Source organism: Aythya ferina (assembly GCF_964211825.1).
Source record: "Aythya ferina genome assembly, chromosome: 5".
NCBI lineage: Eukaryota > Metazoa > Chordata > Aves > Anseriformes > Anatidae > Aythya > Aythya ferina.
Genome location: NC_140301.1, coordinates 30,897,263 through 30,911,968, shown reverse-complemented (window position 1 = coordinate 30,911,968; position 14,706 = coordinate 30,897,263). Strand labels below are relative to the sequence as shown.

The following is a 14,706-nucleotide window of genomic DNA, read 5'->3' as shown; positions in this document are numbered from 1 at the left end:
CCCTGAAAGCTTGCACAGACAATAAAATCTAAACCACACTTCTCCCTTGTGCCTAAGTTTTCAACACTTAGAATAGAACGGTAGGGTTTGAAAGCTATGATTTTTCAATGAACAAGCTGAACAGATTTTTCAATGAGCAAGTTGAAGTGATCAAATTAGAGCATAATGTTTATTGGTGGTAAACAGGGCAGCTGGATTCTGTTCTGCCTAGTCTTAACTGGGCCAAAAAAGAAAATTTTAGAACTTGTTCTTGACTCTAGAATAGGTGTGTATAGTTTAGTTTGTTTGTTTTTTTTTTTGTTTTTTTTTTTTTAATCAATCCATCAAAACACACAATCCCCATACAAACGCCTTCAGATTAGATCATGCTTCTATCTATGATGTTTACCTTTACATCAGTAAGGTAGCAGCATTTGTAATGCTATATTTTAATTCTCAAACCAACGTCTGAGCTTTTTATCAGAAATGTAATACTTCCATATAAAGATATGGAAGATAAACAGGAGAAGGACATAAAAATCGAAAAATTTAAGGAAGAGAAGTAGCAACCCAGGACTCACATTTTCAGGCAAGGACTTTGTAATTGCACTATGCGCCATCGGCTCAATACATAGTAGATGGATGATTTCTCTCATGATAACATCTTCTTTTGTCACATTACTCACTCCAGGTACATATCTTTCCCCTACCAGAGTACATCAAAAAGGAAAAAAAATCGCATATAAGACAGTTACAAAGCAAATTCTGGGGAATGTAAACATACGCTATCCCAAGTGTCTGAGAGATGACAAGAAAGTTTGTTGTTTTTTGTTTGTTTTAACCTAGCTTCCTAAAAAAAAAAAAAAAAAAAAATGGGCTGAGAGTTTCTTCTCATTTTCCACCTTAATAGGAAATTATTAAATTATCTTATTAGCTTTTTTCACCACGTAAAACAGATTACTTCCAGATGACAAAATGTTTGTATTACCAAACCATCTATTTAAAATAGGCACTTTCCAGTACACATGTACTCTCCATATCAGATTCTACGCTAAAGTAATCAAGCTTGTTCTTTCAAGCTATAATTATCCATTACTACCAGAGTAGAGAGAAAATACAAACTTACCCACAACGTAGATGAGAATCTGAAGCATTTCTTCTATTAGTACATTACATTGTTTAATCAATTCCTACAAGAATGAGAGAAATCAGTTAAAAAGCACTAACAGGAAAATCCGTAAATGAGAGAGTTTAGTATTGAGATGCACTGCTTCAGTGAAGCATTGTATTGTGAGAAGAACCCTCCCTCTTAATGAGTTGGAAAAGGATATCATAGATATATAAGATATAGATATTATTCTGCAATTGAAGCGCAAGGTTCACATTCAGGAAAGGAAATAACAGAAAAAGGTATCCCAAAGGAAGGGTTATATCGAAATTCAAGCCTCAAGAAGTAGCACAACTATTCAAGCAAGTTTCATCAAATAGACAAATACTACACATATAAATTTTGTAGAGAAGTCATTTGCCTGTATTTTAGCGGATGACCTATGAAAACATTATTAACAAGGAAATCAGTAACCAGTTTACCTTGTGAATGTGGAACACTAAAAGAAATGAAAACCTAAGGAAATATATGTAGAGAATGCACATACTAGATGGGATAGGCATTGGTCTGGTCTTTTTATTCAATCTTACTCTGTGCCAGTAGTGCTGTTCTCTGAACTGCCTTGCTACTTTGAACAAAGCACACCAAAGAGGGCAAAATCAGTTTACTAATTTTGAGTAAGAAAGCCTCCATATAAGCCTCTGATATAAAATAATTTCTGTCTCAATATCAGGAAAAACTTTACTGAGCAGGTGAGTGAGCACTTGAACAGGTTGCCCAGAGAGGCTGTGGAGTCTTCATCCTTGGAGGTAAGGCTTCTCCATTCTCCCTCCTTGGAAATATTCCTAAAGCCACCTGGATGTGGTCCCAGTTAGCCTGCTCCAGGTGGCCTTGCTTGAGCTTGGGGATTGAACTATATGGCCTCCAGAGGTCCCCTTCCAACCCAAATCATTTTGTGATTGTGTGTGATTTGTTTAACCGCTAGGTCCTGTGCTGATTGACTTAATGTGGTCAAAAAATGCAGTGATCAACATTACTTTTTCTAATGATGTTGCATGCACTCAAAGTAAACAAATTCATCAGCAGATATACTTGACACTCACCTGATCTTTGGTGGGCTTGATCCTTCTGAAAGCATCAGCAAGCTCATACCTCTGCAGTATGAGCAACAGGAAATGATTTGGATCCATAAGAGATGCACCAATCTAAGAAAAGACAAATATGAACATCAGTTACCATTACAATTCTTCATTAATTTTAAAAAATATCCTTTTAATGAGAAAATATTTTGCAATAATACATATTTAATTAAGATTAAAGGCATGAGCATGTTATGAGTCAGGCAAAAAATGATTCAAGACCATTATACCTGGAGCATGATGATGTCTTTATCATACATTTCTTCTCTGCATTTAACATCTTGATAATAAAATACCTGAGAAATAAGAAAACAAAATTTAAGCAGAGAAGTAATGCAAATGCTGAAGTAATGCACTACGAAATCTACACCATTTAATGCCTGTTTGAGACTTTTTTCAAGTTGTAAAGCATCTTTATTAAGGTAAGGGAAAGTCCCATGTCTCTTTCGGAACAAATGTACTTTGATAGAAGTGAAAAATGATTTTTCACTTTTTCAGAGAAAATCTATGCCATATTAACTTTTTCACAGCCACATTCCAAAACAACGTAATTCTAATGCCTTCTATGTATTAAAAATCTTATTTTCTTTCTCCTACCCCAGTTCTGACACACAAATTCTACAAGGGGCTACCAATATTTACTTTGATTTCATGAAAGGGTTCTGTGAAAGGTAAATTTAAAAAAAAAAAATCTGCCAAATACAAAAATGGTAAAGTCAAAGGAGGCACAATACAAGTACTTATAAGTAGACTCTTACAACAAAAAAGCCCACCAGTATTATTAAATGTTTGTTATTTCAAGCTATGTAGTACTCAGAAGAAGTTTGATATGAGATTAAATAGTTAAATATTTAAAATTTTCCTGTTATAAGCAACAGTACTTATACAACAATTTCTTTAACAGATCTGAAAGTAGTCTATAGTAGACGTCAGTAAAGTTATTACCATTTCACGGAAGTCAGAAGCAGTACTAAAAGAGAGCAAAACAGTTTTCTAATACAGGCAGGCAAAGCCATTGATAAAACTGGAAATAAAACCAAGTTACCTAAATTCTGATCTAGAAATCATTTTATTTAGTAAATTTTTGTAGGAGTAACCCCCATGACCTATTTCTACACTGGATGAAACTACCATTGAAAACAATACTGAGATATACCTGCATACACCATTAGGACCAAGTCACTACTGTATAACCTAGAGAGTACCTGGCTTATCAGAGAGAGTCCATTCCTTCTCCACATCTCTGCAGCTACCTGAGCAACCAAAACAAGACATCTCAAAGGATATTCTACCAGCAGATCCACCTGAAATTCTTCCTAGAAGTAAAATAAAAACGGACAGAAAGAAGGAAGGAAAAATAAGTAAGTGATTTTTAAGTGTAAGCCTTAAACAAAGACAAGTTCCAAGTTGCAAAATAACCTGTTATGAAAGTTATAAGATATAATTTTAAGCTTTCTCCTTCCCAGAGTATAAATCACAAGCTGCATTTGAATAAATAAGTAAATCTTACAGGAGAAACAAATTCATGTAATCTTGATATGCTTCCAGTCTTGCTTAATCGCACGTGAAGACCTACAAAACAAATAGGAAAAAAATATAAAATATATCAAATACATTCAAGTTTGTCTTCCAACAAATTCCAAATGTTAGCTAAACTGCCTGCAACTCAGAGAACTAAAAGAAAAAGTTAAGTTTACTTAGGAAAGATTTGTTACTTCCATTAATATATATATATATATATATACACACACATATATATACTTTTTTTTTTTTTAAAGATAGAATATCTATTACATTATTACAACAGTTTTTACCAGTCTTACAATTCATTCTTTTTATGAATAAATGCATTCATTTAATGAATTCATTGAAGTCATTTCCACATAAAAGATAAATAGGATTGACAAGCTTTTAATTTCACATTTAAATTGCATAATGTCAGTAACAACAGAATTTCTAGACTACAAGGCTTAACAGATTACCATCTTTGCTACATTCTTGGTAGCAAATGATGTTAAAAAGAATCTGCAGCTTAACAACAGTGTATGATTTTGTTTGTATTGTAGAGAATGTGGTGATCACCCACTGCTGTGGTCCTTTGTATTCTGACTGGAAATCTGCCCTGAAACACTGCAAACGTATGTCTTTTAGAAAGGGCATTTTAACATGCTTAAAATATATACGGCTGGAAAATAAATTTGAGATACAGAAGGGATGACTGTTCATTTAGGCATTGTAAGTAGGAATAGAAACGAATTCAAATAGTTTAGAGAAAACTAATGTTATATTATTAGAATATAAAATGATTCCTTCTTGTCTGCTTTCTTCTCTCTCTTGTGTAAAAAAAATATCCTCCAACCTACACAGCAAGTGCTTTTTTGCAAAAAATTTTTCCCTTAGGGGATATCTGGGGAATAAGGTCACCTGACTGAAAATGTCACAAAGTCAGATAGCAACTGATCTGTGAAGCATTTAATTTAAATGCTTTCCAAGAAAAAGAAATGAGGGGGATGAGAAGCCTAATTCAAATAGCTATCAAAACAAAGAAACATCACCTACCTGCAAGAGTCCTAGACAGCGGTAAATGTATGCTGACAGGATCTAAAGACACTCTGTAAGGTCTGCTCTCCAGAGTATGGCCACACAAATGAAATGCTGTCTTTTCCCGTAAGCGGCTGCTGTTTGTGCTGCACCTCATCACAGCCTTATGACATTCTTTGTAGGCCCTCAGCAACAGCTCTTCCTAGAATTTAAAACACATGCATAGAGTTATATTAAAAAATGATTAAATATGCACTAAAATTGCTCACCTGTCTTTTTCTGATGAAGCAAACAGTTACTACAAATCCACACCATAATTATTACTGTTTCCTAATACTGAGAAGCACTGGACTGGAGCAATGGAGCATCACCTGAAGCTAAGAATATGCTTCTGTTCTAGGAGCTACTCTGTCAAACACTCTGATGTCTATGCACTTATTTGAGCTGAAAAATTTTAACGATTTGCCTAGTTTGTAAGTCAAACTGCATCATAAATTCCTGATTGTAGTTGTAGTTCCTCCTTTCTCTCCATACTAAAAATAATAGCAACTCACCCCAAAACAGCTTAAAAATACGATTTTCACAGTCTTCTTTCCCACAGCACAGGGATCAACGCCAGTACTGAGTAACACAATTTACAGGGTAATCGTGCAATTACTGCAAAGCTTCTGCCTTCCACTTTAGCAATTAAAAATGAACACCATACGCTTTCAAAGTTTTCAAACTGACAGTTCACTATGAACCTAATGTTCAAAGCATTAAATTATGAGAAGTACTTCCTTCTTTGTGATTTGTCTGATACTCTACAGTTTTGTCAACCAGATTATATCCTGGGATCCCCTTTCTCAGTGTCATACCACAGATAATGCTTTCAGCCTTTTTTTTTTTTTTTTTGTGGAAGCCTGTATTGTACAACACTGAGCTTCTTTAAAAAACTACTACTTCTACTACTTAAAAACTCCTTGGTAATATTCATAAAAGGCATGTATGTAAGAACCCCAGATAACCCGTTTGCTTACATCACAGGCACACCATTCTTGGAACATCAACAGAATGTTCTTTAGCTGCATCTGTATAGAAATGGCTGCTTCCCAGTCAGGGTCCACCTCTATGTGCTGACCAATCTGTCTTTTTATCTCCTCCATTCCCTGAAATAGAGATGCCACAAAATACTCAAGCTAGATCACTGATCACAGGCTTAAAAACAACAGAAAATCCCATAAGCAAATGGTAAAATACAGATTGTTCAGATGTACCTAAAATTAATGAACATTACTTCTGTAAAGTAAACATTACTTTTTCACCCACCCAAGAATTTATTATCTTAATCATATGTTTACATCCACAATATTGCTATGGACAAAAAGATGAGTAAACAAAAGCATTGTGGTATCTTTATAACAGCAAATTAGAAAGATATTATGTAAATTTTTGTACCTGCATGCAAGTTAAAATCCTTAGGAAAGAAACAAATCCTTCTAAAAATCGCTCCCTCAGACGGTCTGTCCATACTGTAGGTTTGCTGATTAAGACATACCTGTCCCCAAAGAAAACATTATCTTCTTTTGCTCAGATTTCTCTTCTGCTTATTTTTGAATTCAAAGTATTAATTGTATTAATATATTCAACACCATCAAATTACATCACTCTCCCCACCTCAAACTCTTCCTTTAGTTTTCACCAAATACTAGAGGTTCTTGGTCCAACTCCATTATTTCAAATTAACAGACTCTGAAGTCCAAGGTATTTTGGATGTTTTGCTTTTATGTCATTCAGTTCATTGAGCAAGAGTAACCTGGGACCTTTAAGGCTGGAGGGCACCATGCAGATGAAGAATACACAGCTTTCCCAGAATGATAGTGAATAGAAGCCAAGTTTCCCATACTGTCTTACAGTAGATGCATTTTGTTAGCAGAATTGTTATTTGAAATGATATCAGTGAAAATCATAAAATAACTGTCTATACAGAATAGAGTTTTAGTATTTAAAAATGTTCAGCTTTCCACTTAAAAATAAAACCTCAGAATTCCACTGGTTTTTTTTTCTAGGGAGAGGAACTAGGGGGTTGGTTGGTTTTGCTTTTTTTTTTTTTTAAAAGCAGTTTTATCATCAGATTCCTGAACTGAAACACGTCCTCCTACTTCCTTTTTTTTTTTTTTTTTTTTTTTTTTTTTTTTTTTAAGAATTATTCAAGCTTCTTGACTTTATGCTTACCTTAGGTCATATATTACTGCATATACCCGGTTCATTTTGTCCTGGCTGTAACCTTGGAAGTTGAACTTGTCATTTTTGTCTAGATACTCTGGAACGACTTCTAGGAGTGTCTCTGTAATAGTGGTAATTACACTCTGCTCTTCAATAAGATGGCGGGCCTGCAAGAATTAAAATATTTTTCTTCCCTATTTCTGTTGGAAAGAATGGCCTTTTTTTTTTTCTTTTGAATCCAGTATTTGTCAACTAAAATTTTTGTAAAAGCTGCAAAAGCTCTTATAGTAAGTACTTATGTATGAAAATGATTTGTATCAACTTGGCATGTTTTATTTACTTTGACAGCATCAATCTAATGGACATACCATTCTTTCTAGAGAAATCACATAGAGAAGGACTGAAAGAAACATAAAACGTTTAAAAATACAAGTATGATATTTTTATCCCCAGAGGGCTTAACATATTTCACTCACACAAAAAGGCATTTAATCATTTTAGGACACCAAAAAAGTTTTTAATGCTACTTAAGAAGGTTAACATGAACAGTAAATTCAACATACAAAGTTAATACAGAGAATATTGCTGCCTAGAACTTCCACTTACTTGCACTCCCTCTGTCTTCTGATATCTAATAGATTCTCACATGAACTCAGGCTCGTGCTTTCATATTGACCTTACAAGCCAAAATCATTCGTTTTCAACTCAGCAATGTATAAAGACTCTGTCAAGTACAGTATCACAGTAAATGTGGCACGGCTAGCAATTCTGACATGTACTTTACATTCCTAGAGTAGACAGGCTGCACATACCAGAGTAGGTACAGTGAACATCTGAACTGAGAGTGCTGTCACAGAGAGAACTCTGTCATGATCATCGCTGATGTATTCTTTCTGCAATGCTTTGTAATACTGGGAAAAGAGAATATTGGGGAAGTTAAATAAATAAAACACCGTTTAATTTAAAATGTTTCACTTTTTATTTGCAAGAATTACATTTCAAGTGTCCTTCTTCCTTTCTAACAGGAGCAGCTCAAACAAAAATGCCACAGTGTTCTCAATGCAACAGCGTATTCAACATGTGCCCTTAGCACTGAAGATAAGCACAAAATTAACTGCTCTGCCAGAATGCAAAGTTTTGTTTTTTTTTAAATCTCCTACAACTAATCTTCTCCAAGAAATTAAGTATCTGAAAAAAAGGATCAATGAAGACAGTGAATTACTATAAACCAAGTCTTCCTCCTTTTCTAGTGAACTGCATTGACAGTTACTCAACAGCTGTCTATAGAAGTGTACAATGAATAATTCAAGTTTTCATTTGTTCTGTTTCAGTCCAGGGAAAACCATCAAGTGTTTGTCATCTTCATTAAAATTAAAAACTCGTAACAATAAAAAAAACTGGTCTTACATTCTGTCTCTCTTAACTGTTGCATCTATTTTATAAAAAGACTGACCAGTTGCACTTTAACTGCTAGTTCAAACTATACAGATAACACTAACAATACTGCATTCATAATATGCATCTATACTTGCATAATCATAAGCAACAAACTAATGACACAGGACTTAATACACTTCAACACTGAACTAGTAGTTGAAGCTCTGCTTGTTCATAACTTATTTTTATTGAAGTAATTATTAGGTTTTGGGGAAATTTTACAAATCTAATAAAAACTCATAGCATAAGAAGTGAACAACAATTTACCTTTACAAACTCCACAGCAAAATGTTTTTTGTATTCCATTTCCATGAAAAAACTACTGAAGATAAGTTCATGAAGAACCTTCCTTGCCCCTGTGAAGAACCAATATACCTTACTTCATTTTATTATTAAAAAAAGTAGCTTTTTGTGGAAAGGACAAACTGATTAAGGGAACAGTAATTGGAAATCATTAAAAGCCTTGAAATAGTTATGAAGTATACGGGCAAAGTCATTCATATCATGTCTTTTACTCTTAACACTTCAAGGTATCTATTTATAATACATCAAGTATCAAGTCACTCATATTTAAACTACATTTCGTAAAAGATTGTTCGAAATACATAAAGCAGGAAAAATTTAGAAGGCAAGTAAGTACCCAAAATATCAATTATCTCAGCCTTGAAAATAAAGGCAGTATCAAAAAGCATATTATGAAAACTGTAAAGAAAAGTAGCACCACATGCATAACGCTTAGTTTTACACAATGGTTTAATACATAAAAGATGAATTTGCCTCTTCAGCTTATAGAAACATGGATACACAAACCTTTATGAAGTTTTGCATCCCAAAGCATCAGCTTGCTTATGGAACACGGCTTTCCAGATCCAGTTTCTTCTTTGAGACATATTTGACAAAAGATCTGTCGAAAGTCACCTACAGGGATAAAACGAGTCATTTGTACAAGAATGCTTTGATAATTAAATGATACAAACCAGTAAGAAAATTATGGAATTATGTTCTTAAGAAGGGAAAAGAGGAAAAAAGGCACTTAATTATAAATTAGTTCTTAACTGGCCCTCTCAGCGGACATATTCCTACATACACTATCTTTAGTGATTTTCTCCTATTATTTTGGCTCACTTTATTAAATTGATCCAGTGAAGAAGACTATTTTAAAACGAAAAGCATTTAGACAACTTTGCAGAGCAGATTCTCATTATGCCAGCACAGAAATGCACAGGCTAGGCCAAAGTCTCTGCAATACAGTCTTTTCTAGGATTTCAGGACATTATTTTGCACTTTTTTCACCTATAAGTCAATACAGTATTTGCTGAAGCAGTTTTTTGGATCAACACATCAGAGTCCCCATGTGTTACTGAAGTTTGGAAATGAGCTCTGAAAGGATAATGGAGTGTCAGGAATCAGGATTCTGACAGCATGGAAACAAATAGCAAAGAATGTTTTCCAGTCACTGTTCTACCACACGAAGCAAAACCAGGAAAGAAACAGGAACCAACAGACTACCAAAAAGTTCCAGCTGAGTACAGAACATCAGGTTCTCCAAGCATTTACATACACAATCCAGAAGAGCAAGGACAGGAAGAGCGCAAACTCTTCAGTGTTTGTGCTTGAGGACTCACATGAAACATATTAACGCACCGGTTAACCTACAACAATTTCCTGGTCCAAAATGCAGCAAACAACATGGAAGACTCCTTTTCAATTTTAGCTCATTTCATCAGCAAAAAAAACTAAAATTCTCAGGATTTGCTGGGGCACCGACATTGACTTGTCTACACTCATACTGTTGAGTCAACATCTAGCTGTCAGTTGGTATTTTAAATGCAGTAACCTCATAAAACTAAGGAAAGTTATCTAGGAAGAAAAATGTGAATAAGAAACAAGCTTTCAGAGTACTTCACTAGACACCTTGAAATAAACAATTACACAGTCAGGAATTTGTACTGATCAAAAGAACAGGTTGGGGAACTCAAACCAGCAACAGAACAATCAGTGAAATAAATGTATAGTTGAAAATAGCTAACATTTGTAATACGTATATATTGTGAGAAGAAAAAAATAATACAATTCTGGTATCTGCATTTTAAGGGAAAGACTGAAAAGGAAGAAAGTATTCAGAAAAAGATAAAAATTCATTTTATTATCTAACATTACAATAGAGGCTAGAACAGACCCCCAGATTTAACATATCGAAGCAGTGAGTAGAGCTTAATCTATGCATGCCTGTAAGGTGAAAATAAGTTTTATAAGTCACCAAAACAGGGCATGTGATGCTGAAACTGGGGATGAAAAAAAATCCAGAGGAAAAGGGAAGGCTCGTGTTTTAATAAGGGGGTGTCACATATGACAGTGCTGAAGATAAATTTTTGAAAAAAATACTCAACTAGAATTCTGACATGGCATCATTGTAACAAAGTTATTTATACTTACTTGAATAGCTCATGAGTTTATTTAGCCAAGAGCCAAGGCGCAAGGCAAACTTCTGGTGAGCCATAACATCAGCATGTAGAACCTCCACATGAAGTGGTCGTTGAGAAACATTTTCAGAATGCCTCTAGGAATCAGGCAAGAATTAGTAGATATAAAATAAAGGTAACATGAATTTCAGTTTTTGTCTCCAATATCCATTACCTCCCCCAAGCACATGTTAATGGCAAACCCTAGCAAGAAAAATAAATTATCATGGTGTTTCTTTTCTGAAGACACGTATCCATACCAAACGTGGTAGGATAAGTTCAGTTTTAATAAGTTCACAGGCTATAAAATGCTATCTTGAAGACAGCACAACAGACAAGTCTTTGACAGTAATAATGATGAGGTTTATTATTTTTTTAGTGAGTAAATATTTTAGGAAGTTACCTTGATTTCTTCTTTTGCTTCCTGACAAGAAGCATAACGTCCTGCTTTAACAGCTCTCCGACCCTGTTTAAAGAAAATATTGAATACAAGAACAATTTAAAACAGAACCACAACATTACAAGCCTGATTCTGGGTATGTTTTATTGTTTGTAGAAACTGGGACCAACATCACTTACAGGGCTTTTAGACATCTAGAAGCAAATCAAAATTAACATCGCTTTTTTTTTTTCCCTAAAGATAGCTATTTGAAGTAGCAATGGAACATCCTAAAGCAAAGTTTTGGTATATTGATACTATTTTATAACGAAAATGCACATACAGAGTAAAACAGACAAGATGGATTTCCACAGATTACTTTAAGTAGAAACCAGATCAGCTTTCTTCCTAACACAAAATACACTCAATCCTGAATTGCTTTTCTACAATCTTTCCTACTATTTCTTATTGTAAAAGGGATAGTACAATATATTAAAATGTTTTTACAGTTCTTTTGATAAAGACAAGAACAGCATGAGCTTAGTCCTCAAATTCCCCTCAATGGCTATCCGAGTCATCAAATTCCACAACCAATGGCTATGTACTTACAAATGCTTTGTAAGATGTCTGATCAGCACTCAATCTAAACTTTAGGTTTCAACCAAAACAAACCTTCATAACTCAAGGAACATCAAATGTAACCTTTAAAGTTTCTCTGTAAATCGTATATGGTTACATACCTGGTACAAATTTTACAAACCTTGTAACTACAAAACAAACCTTGTAACTACATAGGATTGACAAAGCAACTACAAATAGAATGCAACTAAATTTCCATTACCTGAACAAAGACAGATAAAAAGAAAACATTGTTTATAGACTAAAAAAGGATTCTAATATTAGTAAGAGCTTCTATAGGTAAATACACATTAAATACATATTCAGGTATAGGTAAATAAAGTGTATGGGTGCAAATACCTAAGTTTTATATTTTTGTGAGGTTAAAAAAAAATACAGCTGCAGTTAAGTCATGCACTGAACATGCTTCCTCCCCACACCCCAGGAGGAAAAATAGCAAAGAACCATAGGTTCGGGTTGGAAGGGATCTTAAATATCATCAAATTCCAACCCCCCTGCCATGGGCACAGACACCTTCCACTAGAGGTGTGAATAAACCTTAATATTTACATAAAAGTTTTTAAATGGGACATTGATTTAAAAAACAAAATAGTAAAATAGACAGGTTCACCCACATTCCTTCATGGATTCTTCCTAGCTTTATTTGCTTAATTTGAAACTTTAAGATTCTCACACAAAGTCTGAGCCAGGAAAAACACCAAGCCTTGCAAAATTCTCATTAGTCTCAACAGTTCTCAATAAATATAACTGAATATGCATATTGCTGTCTTTAATGTTTTAACAGTATTTGTCTAAAAAACATAGATCTCTTATCTGAGAAGAAAAAGAGTAAGTGTAAAGAAAATATGTCAAACACAAAAGGAGCAACTTCAGGCAAATCAGCTCTTCCCCTTCTCAAAAAGGGAAAAAAAAATGTAGTTTTAAAATTTTCTTAAAGAATGGCATACTTCTACAAGTGCTGATTAACAATTATTCTGCAACATGACTTTGTCTTTGCTCAACCTCCCGTGTCCCAGAAAGGAAGATTCTATGATCAAAAGATTATAGTAGCCCTTCCTAACAATTAAAAAGTGACCTTTTCACACATCCAGAATGCACTAACCTCTTTATCTATGGCAGTAGTATGCAACTGGGCTTCGCCGAGTTCGCAGCCAAGTGCCCTTTGAAGGCTATAGATGACGTGATCATAAGAATGATGTTCATCATTGAAAAGGACACAGTAGTAGCTGTCTACCTTCTCTCTACTGGGAAAAAGCCAATATTTCATCATACAAACGAAAACAGACATGTAAACAGCATCCTATCCAATATAAGCAACATCTTACTTTAAAGCTCGAGGGAAATCTGTAACAAAATTCAGCTTTTTCTTCATGTTAAAGACACATCCCTAGACTCCCTTACCATCTGTACCAGAATAAGCCACATAAACCATGTACCAAGTACAGAAGAGATTTACATTACCTGAATATTCTATTACTATTCCCTCTGCCATTTTATGATCCCATTTGTCATTTTAACCTGACACAGAACAGTCTTTTTTCTATTTTGATGGAGCACAATCACACACACAATTGTACGTCAAAAATCCTCTGTTTACAGAGTTTTAGGCACTAATAAGTTTGCATGAATGTAGTAATGCCAACAGGCAAAAAAAAATCCAAGTTTTTAACACCTCAGAGAGAAAGTTTGAAATGCTCCCTACCTAATTGTGAGCTCCGGAGGCAGTTCCTTCTCTTCTTCCCATATAAGCATATCTACAATATATTTTATCACGGAGGGAAACACCCTCCTAGAGCGTTCCGTAACTTCTTCATTTAACTGACATTCAGAATTCTGTAAAACAGAAGATAACATTAATATGCAAAAGAAATTTTAAAAGTTAAAGAAGGGCTGGTAGAATACCTTATTACTAGAAAAATCTCAGGAAATAATATTTTTCATGACTTTCAGGCAAATTCATCTCACCTAAATTCTTTCTAAAATGATTTCATCCCAAGGGGTCTCCTTAGTATTCCAAGTGTTTTCGTCATTCATTTCATTCGTTTTTAATCTAGGCTGTGAAAGGCCTCACCAAATGTTTTAGTAAACTTCACTTCCTTAAAAAGCTGATAAAAAGCTTTCTACACACCTAATGATATTATGAAGTTTGCAGTCCAAAACTATTTTTCGTGCTTTGCTTACTTTTACAGGTTTTCTCCCAAATATTAGATACTCCTTAAACAGAATTATCTGAGGAAGCATAACTCCGTTTCTTCCAGAAATACCTAAGAATAACACTCTTGAAAAATTCCTGAATCAACCATGCAGTGGCATCTACTAATTTATGATTGTTAAAAAAAATCAAGTAAAATTCTGTTGTGTCCATATGATGCAATGTACTAGAGGAGAAGTGTAAATTAACATGACCAACTGCTTCAAAAGGTCTGAAAAACAGACCTGCTAAGCATTAGAAGAAAAAACTGTGGTCAAATACATAATCTAAAAGGTCTGCCAATGAAATCTTGATTCATAAATCTCACTGTGTATATAATTTTGAATATGTTCGTGATATATCTTTGTAATTAAGACTGCAAATACCTTGTCTAAATACTTTTCTCTTAGGTGAACAGTTAATTGATGAAATGCCATCTCCAATGAAATCTCTATTAATAAATGTCACAGTAAAATGAAATTAAGATAACTCTAATGTAAATTGAAAGGGTAAAAGAATTTGCTTAGATTATACCCCCAAAACACATAATAATCCATGCTTTAAGTACACTTCAAGAAACAAGTTTGTTGAAGAACAAACAACTAATGTTTCAGAAAAGTAAAGTT

General features: G+C 34.1%; 1 protein-coding gene across 2 annotated transcripts in view; it reads right to left on the bottom strand.

The window, feature by feature from the left end:
- The window catches only part of UBR1 (ubiquitin protein ligase E3 component n-recognin 1), a 60,181-nt gene that overhangs the window by 28,847 nt on the left and 16,628 nt on the right, over window positions 1-14,706 (bottom strand). Inside the window, exons 5-21 of one of the 2 annotated variants that reach the window (XM_084520267.1) lie at window positions 13,592-13,722; window positions 12,992-13,133; window positions 11,275-11,337; window positions 10,846-10,969; window positions 9,220-9,327; window positions 8,677-8,765; window positions 7,785-7,883; window positions 6,982-7,139; window positions 6,205-6,304; window positions 5,787-5,915; window positions 4,786-4,969; window positions 3,737-3,798; window positions 3,432-3,542; window positions 2,457-2,522; window positions 2,191-2,292; window positions 1,106-1,169; window positions 561-685 (exon numbers count right to left, since the gene is read on the bottom strand). In XM_084520267.1, the coding sequence (XP_084376393.1) occupies window positions 561-685; window positions 1,106-1,169; window positions 2,191-2,292; window positions 2,457-2,522; window positions 3,432-3,542; window positions 3,737-3,798; window positions 4,786-4,969; window positions 5,787-5,915; window positions 6,205-6,304; window positions 6,982-7,139; window positions 7,785-7,883; window positions 8,677-8,765; window positions 9,220-9,327; window positions 10,846-10,969; window positions 11,275-11,337; window positions 12,992-13,133; window positions 13,592-13,722 (1,857 nt within the window). The remainder of the gene's footprint in view (window positions 1-560; window positions 686-1,105; window positions 1,170-2,190; window positions 2,293-2,456; window positions 2,523-3,431; window positions 3,543-3,736; window positions 3,799-4,785; window positions 4,970-5,786; window positions 5,916-6,204; window positions 6,305-6,981; window positions 7,140-7,784; window positions 7,884-8,676; window positions 8,766-9,219; window positions 9,328-10,845; window positions 10,970-11,274; window positions 11,338-12,991; window positions 13,134-13,591; window positions 13,723-14,706) is intronic. The other variant, XM_084520268.1, reaches the window with a different exon arrangement.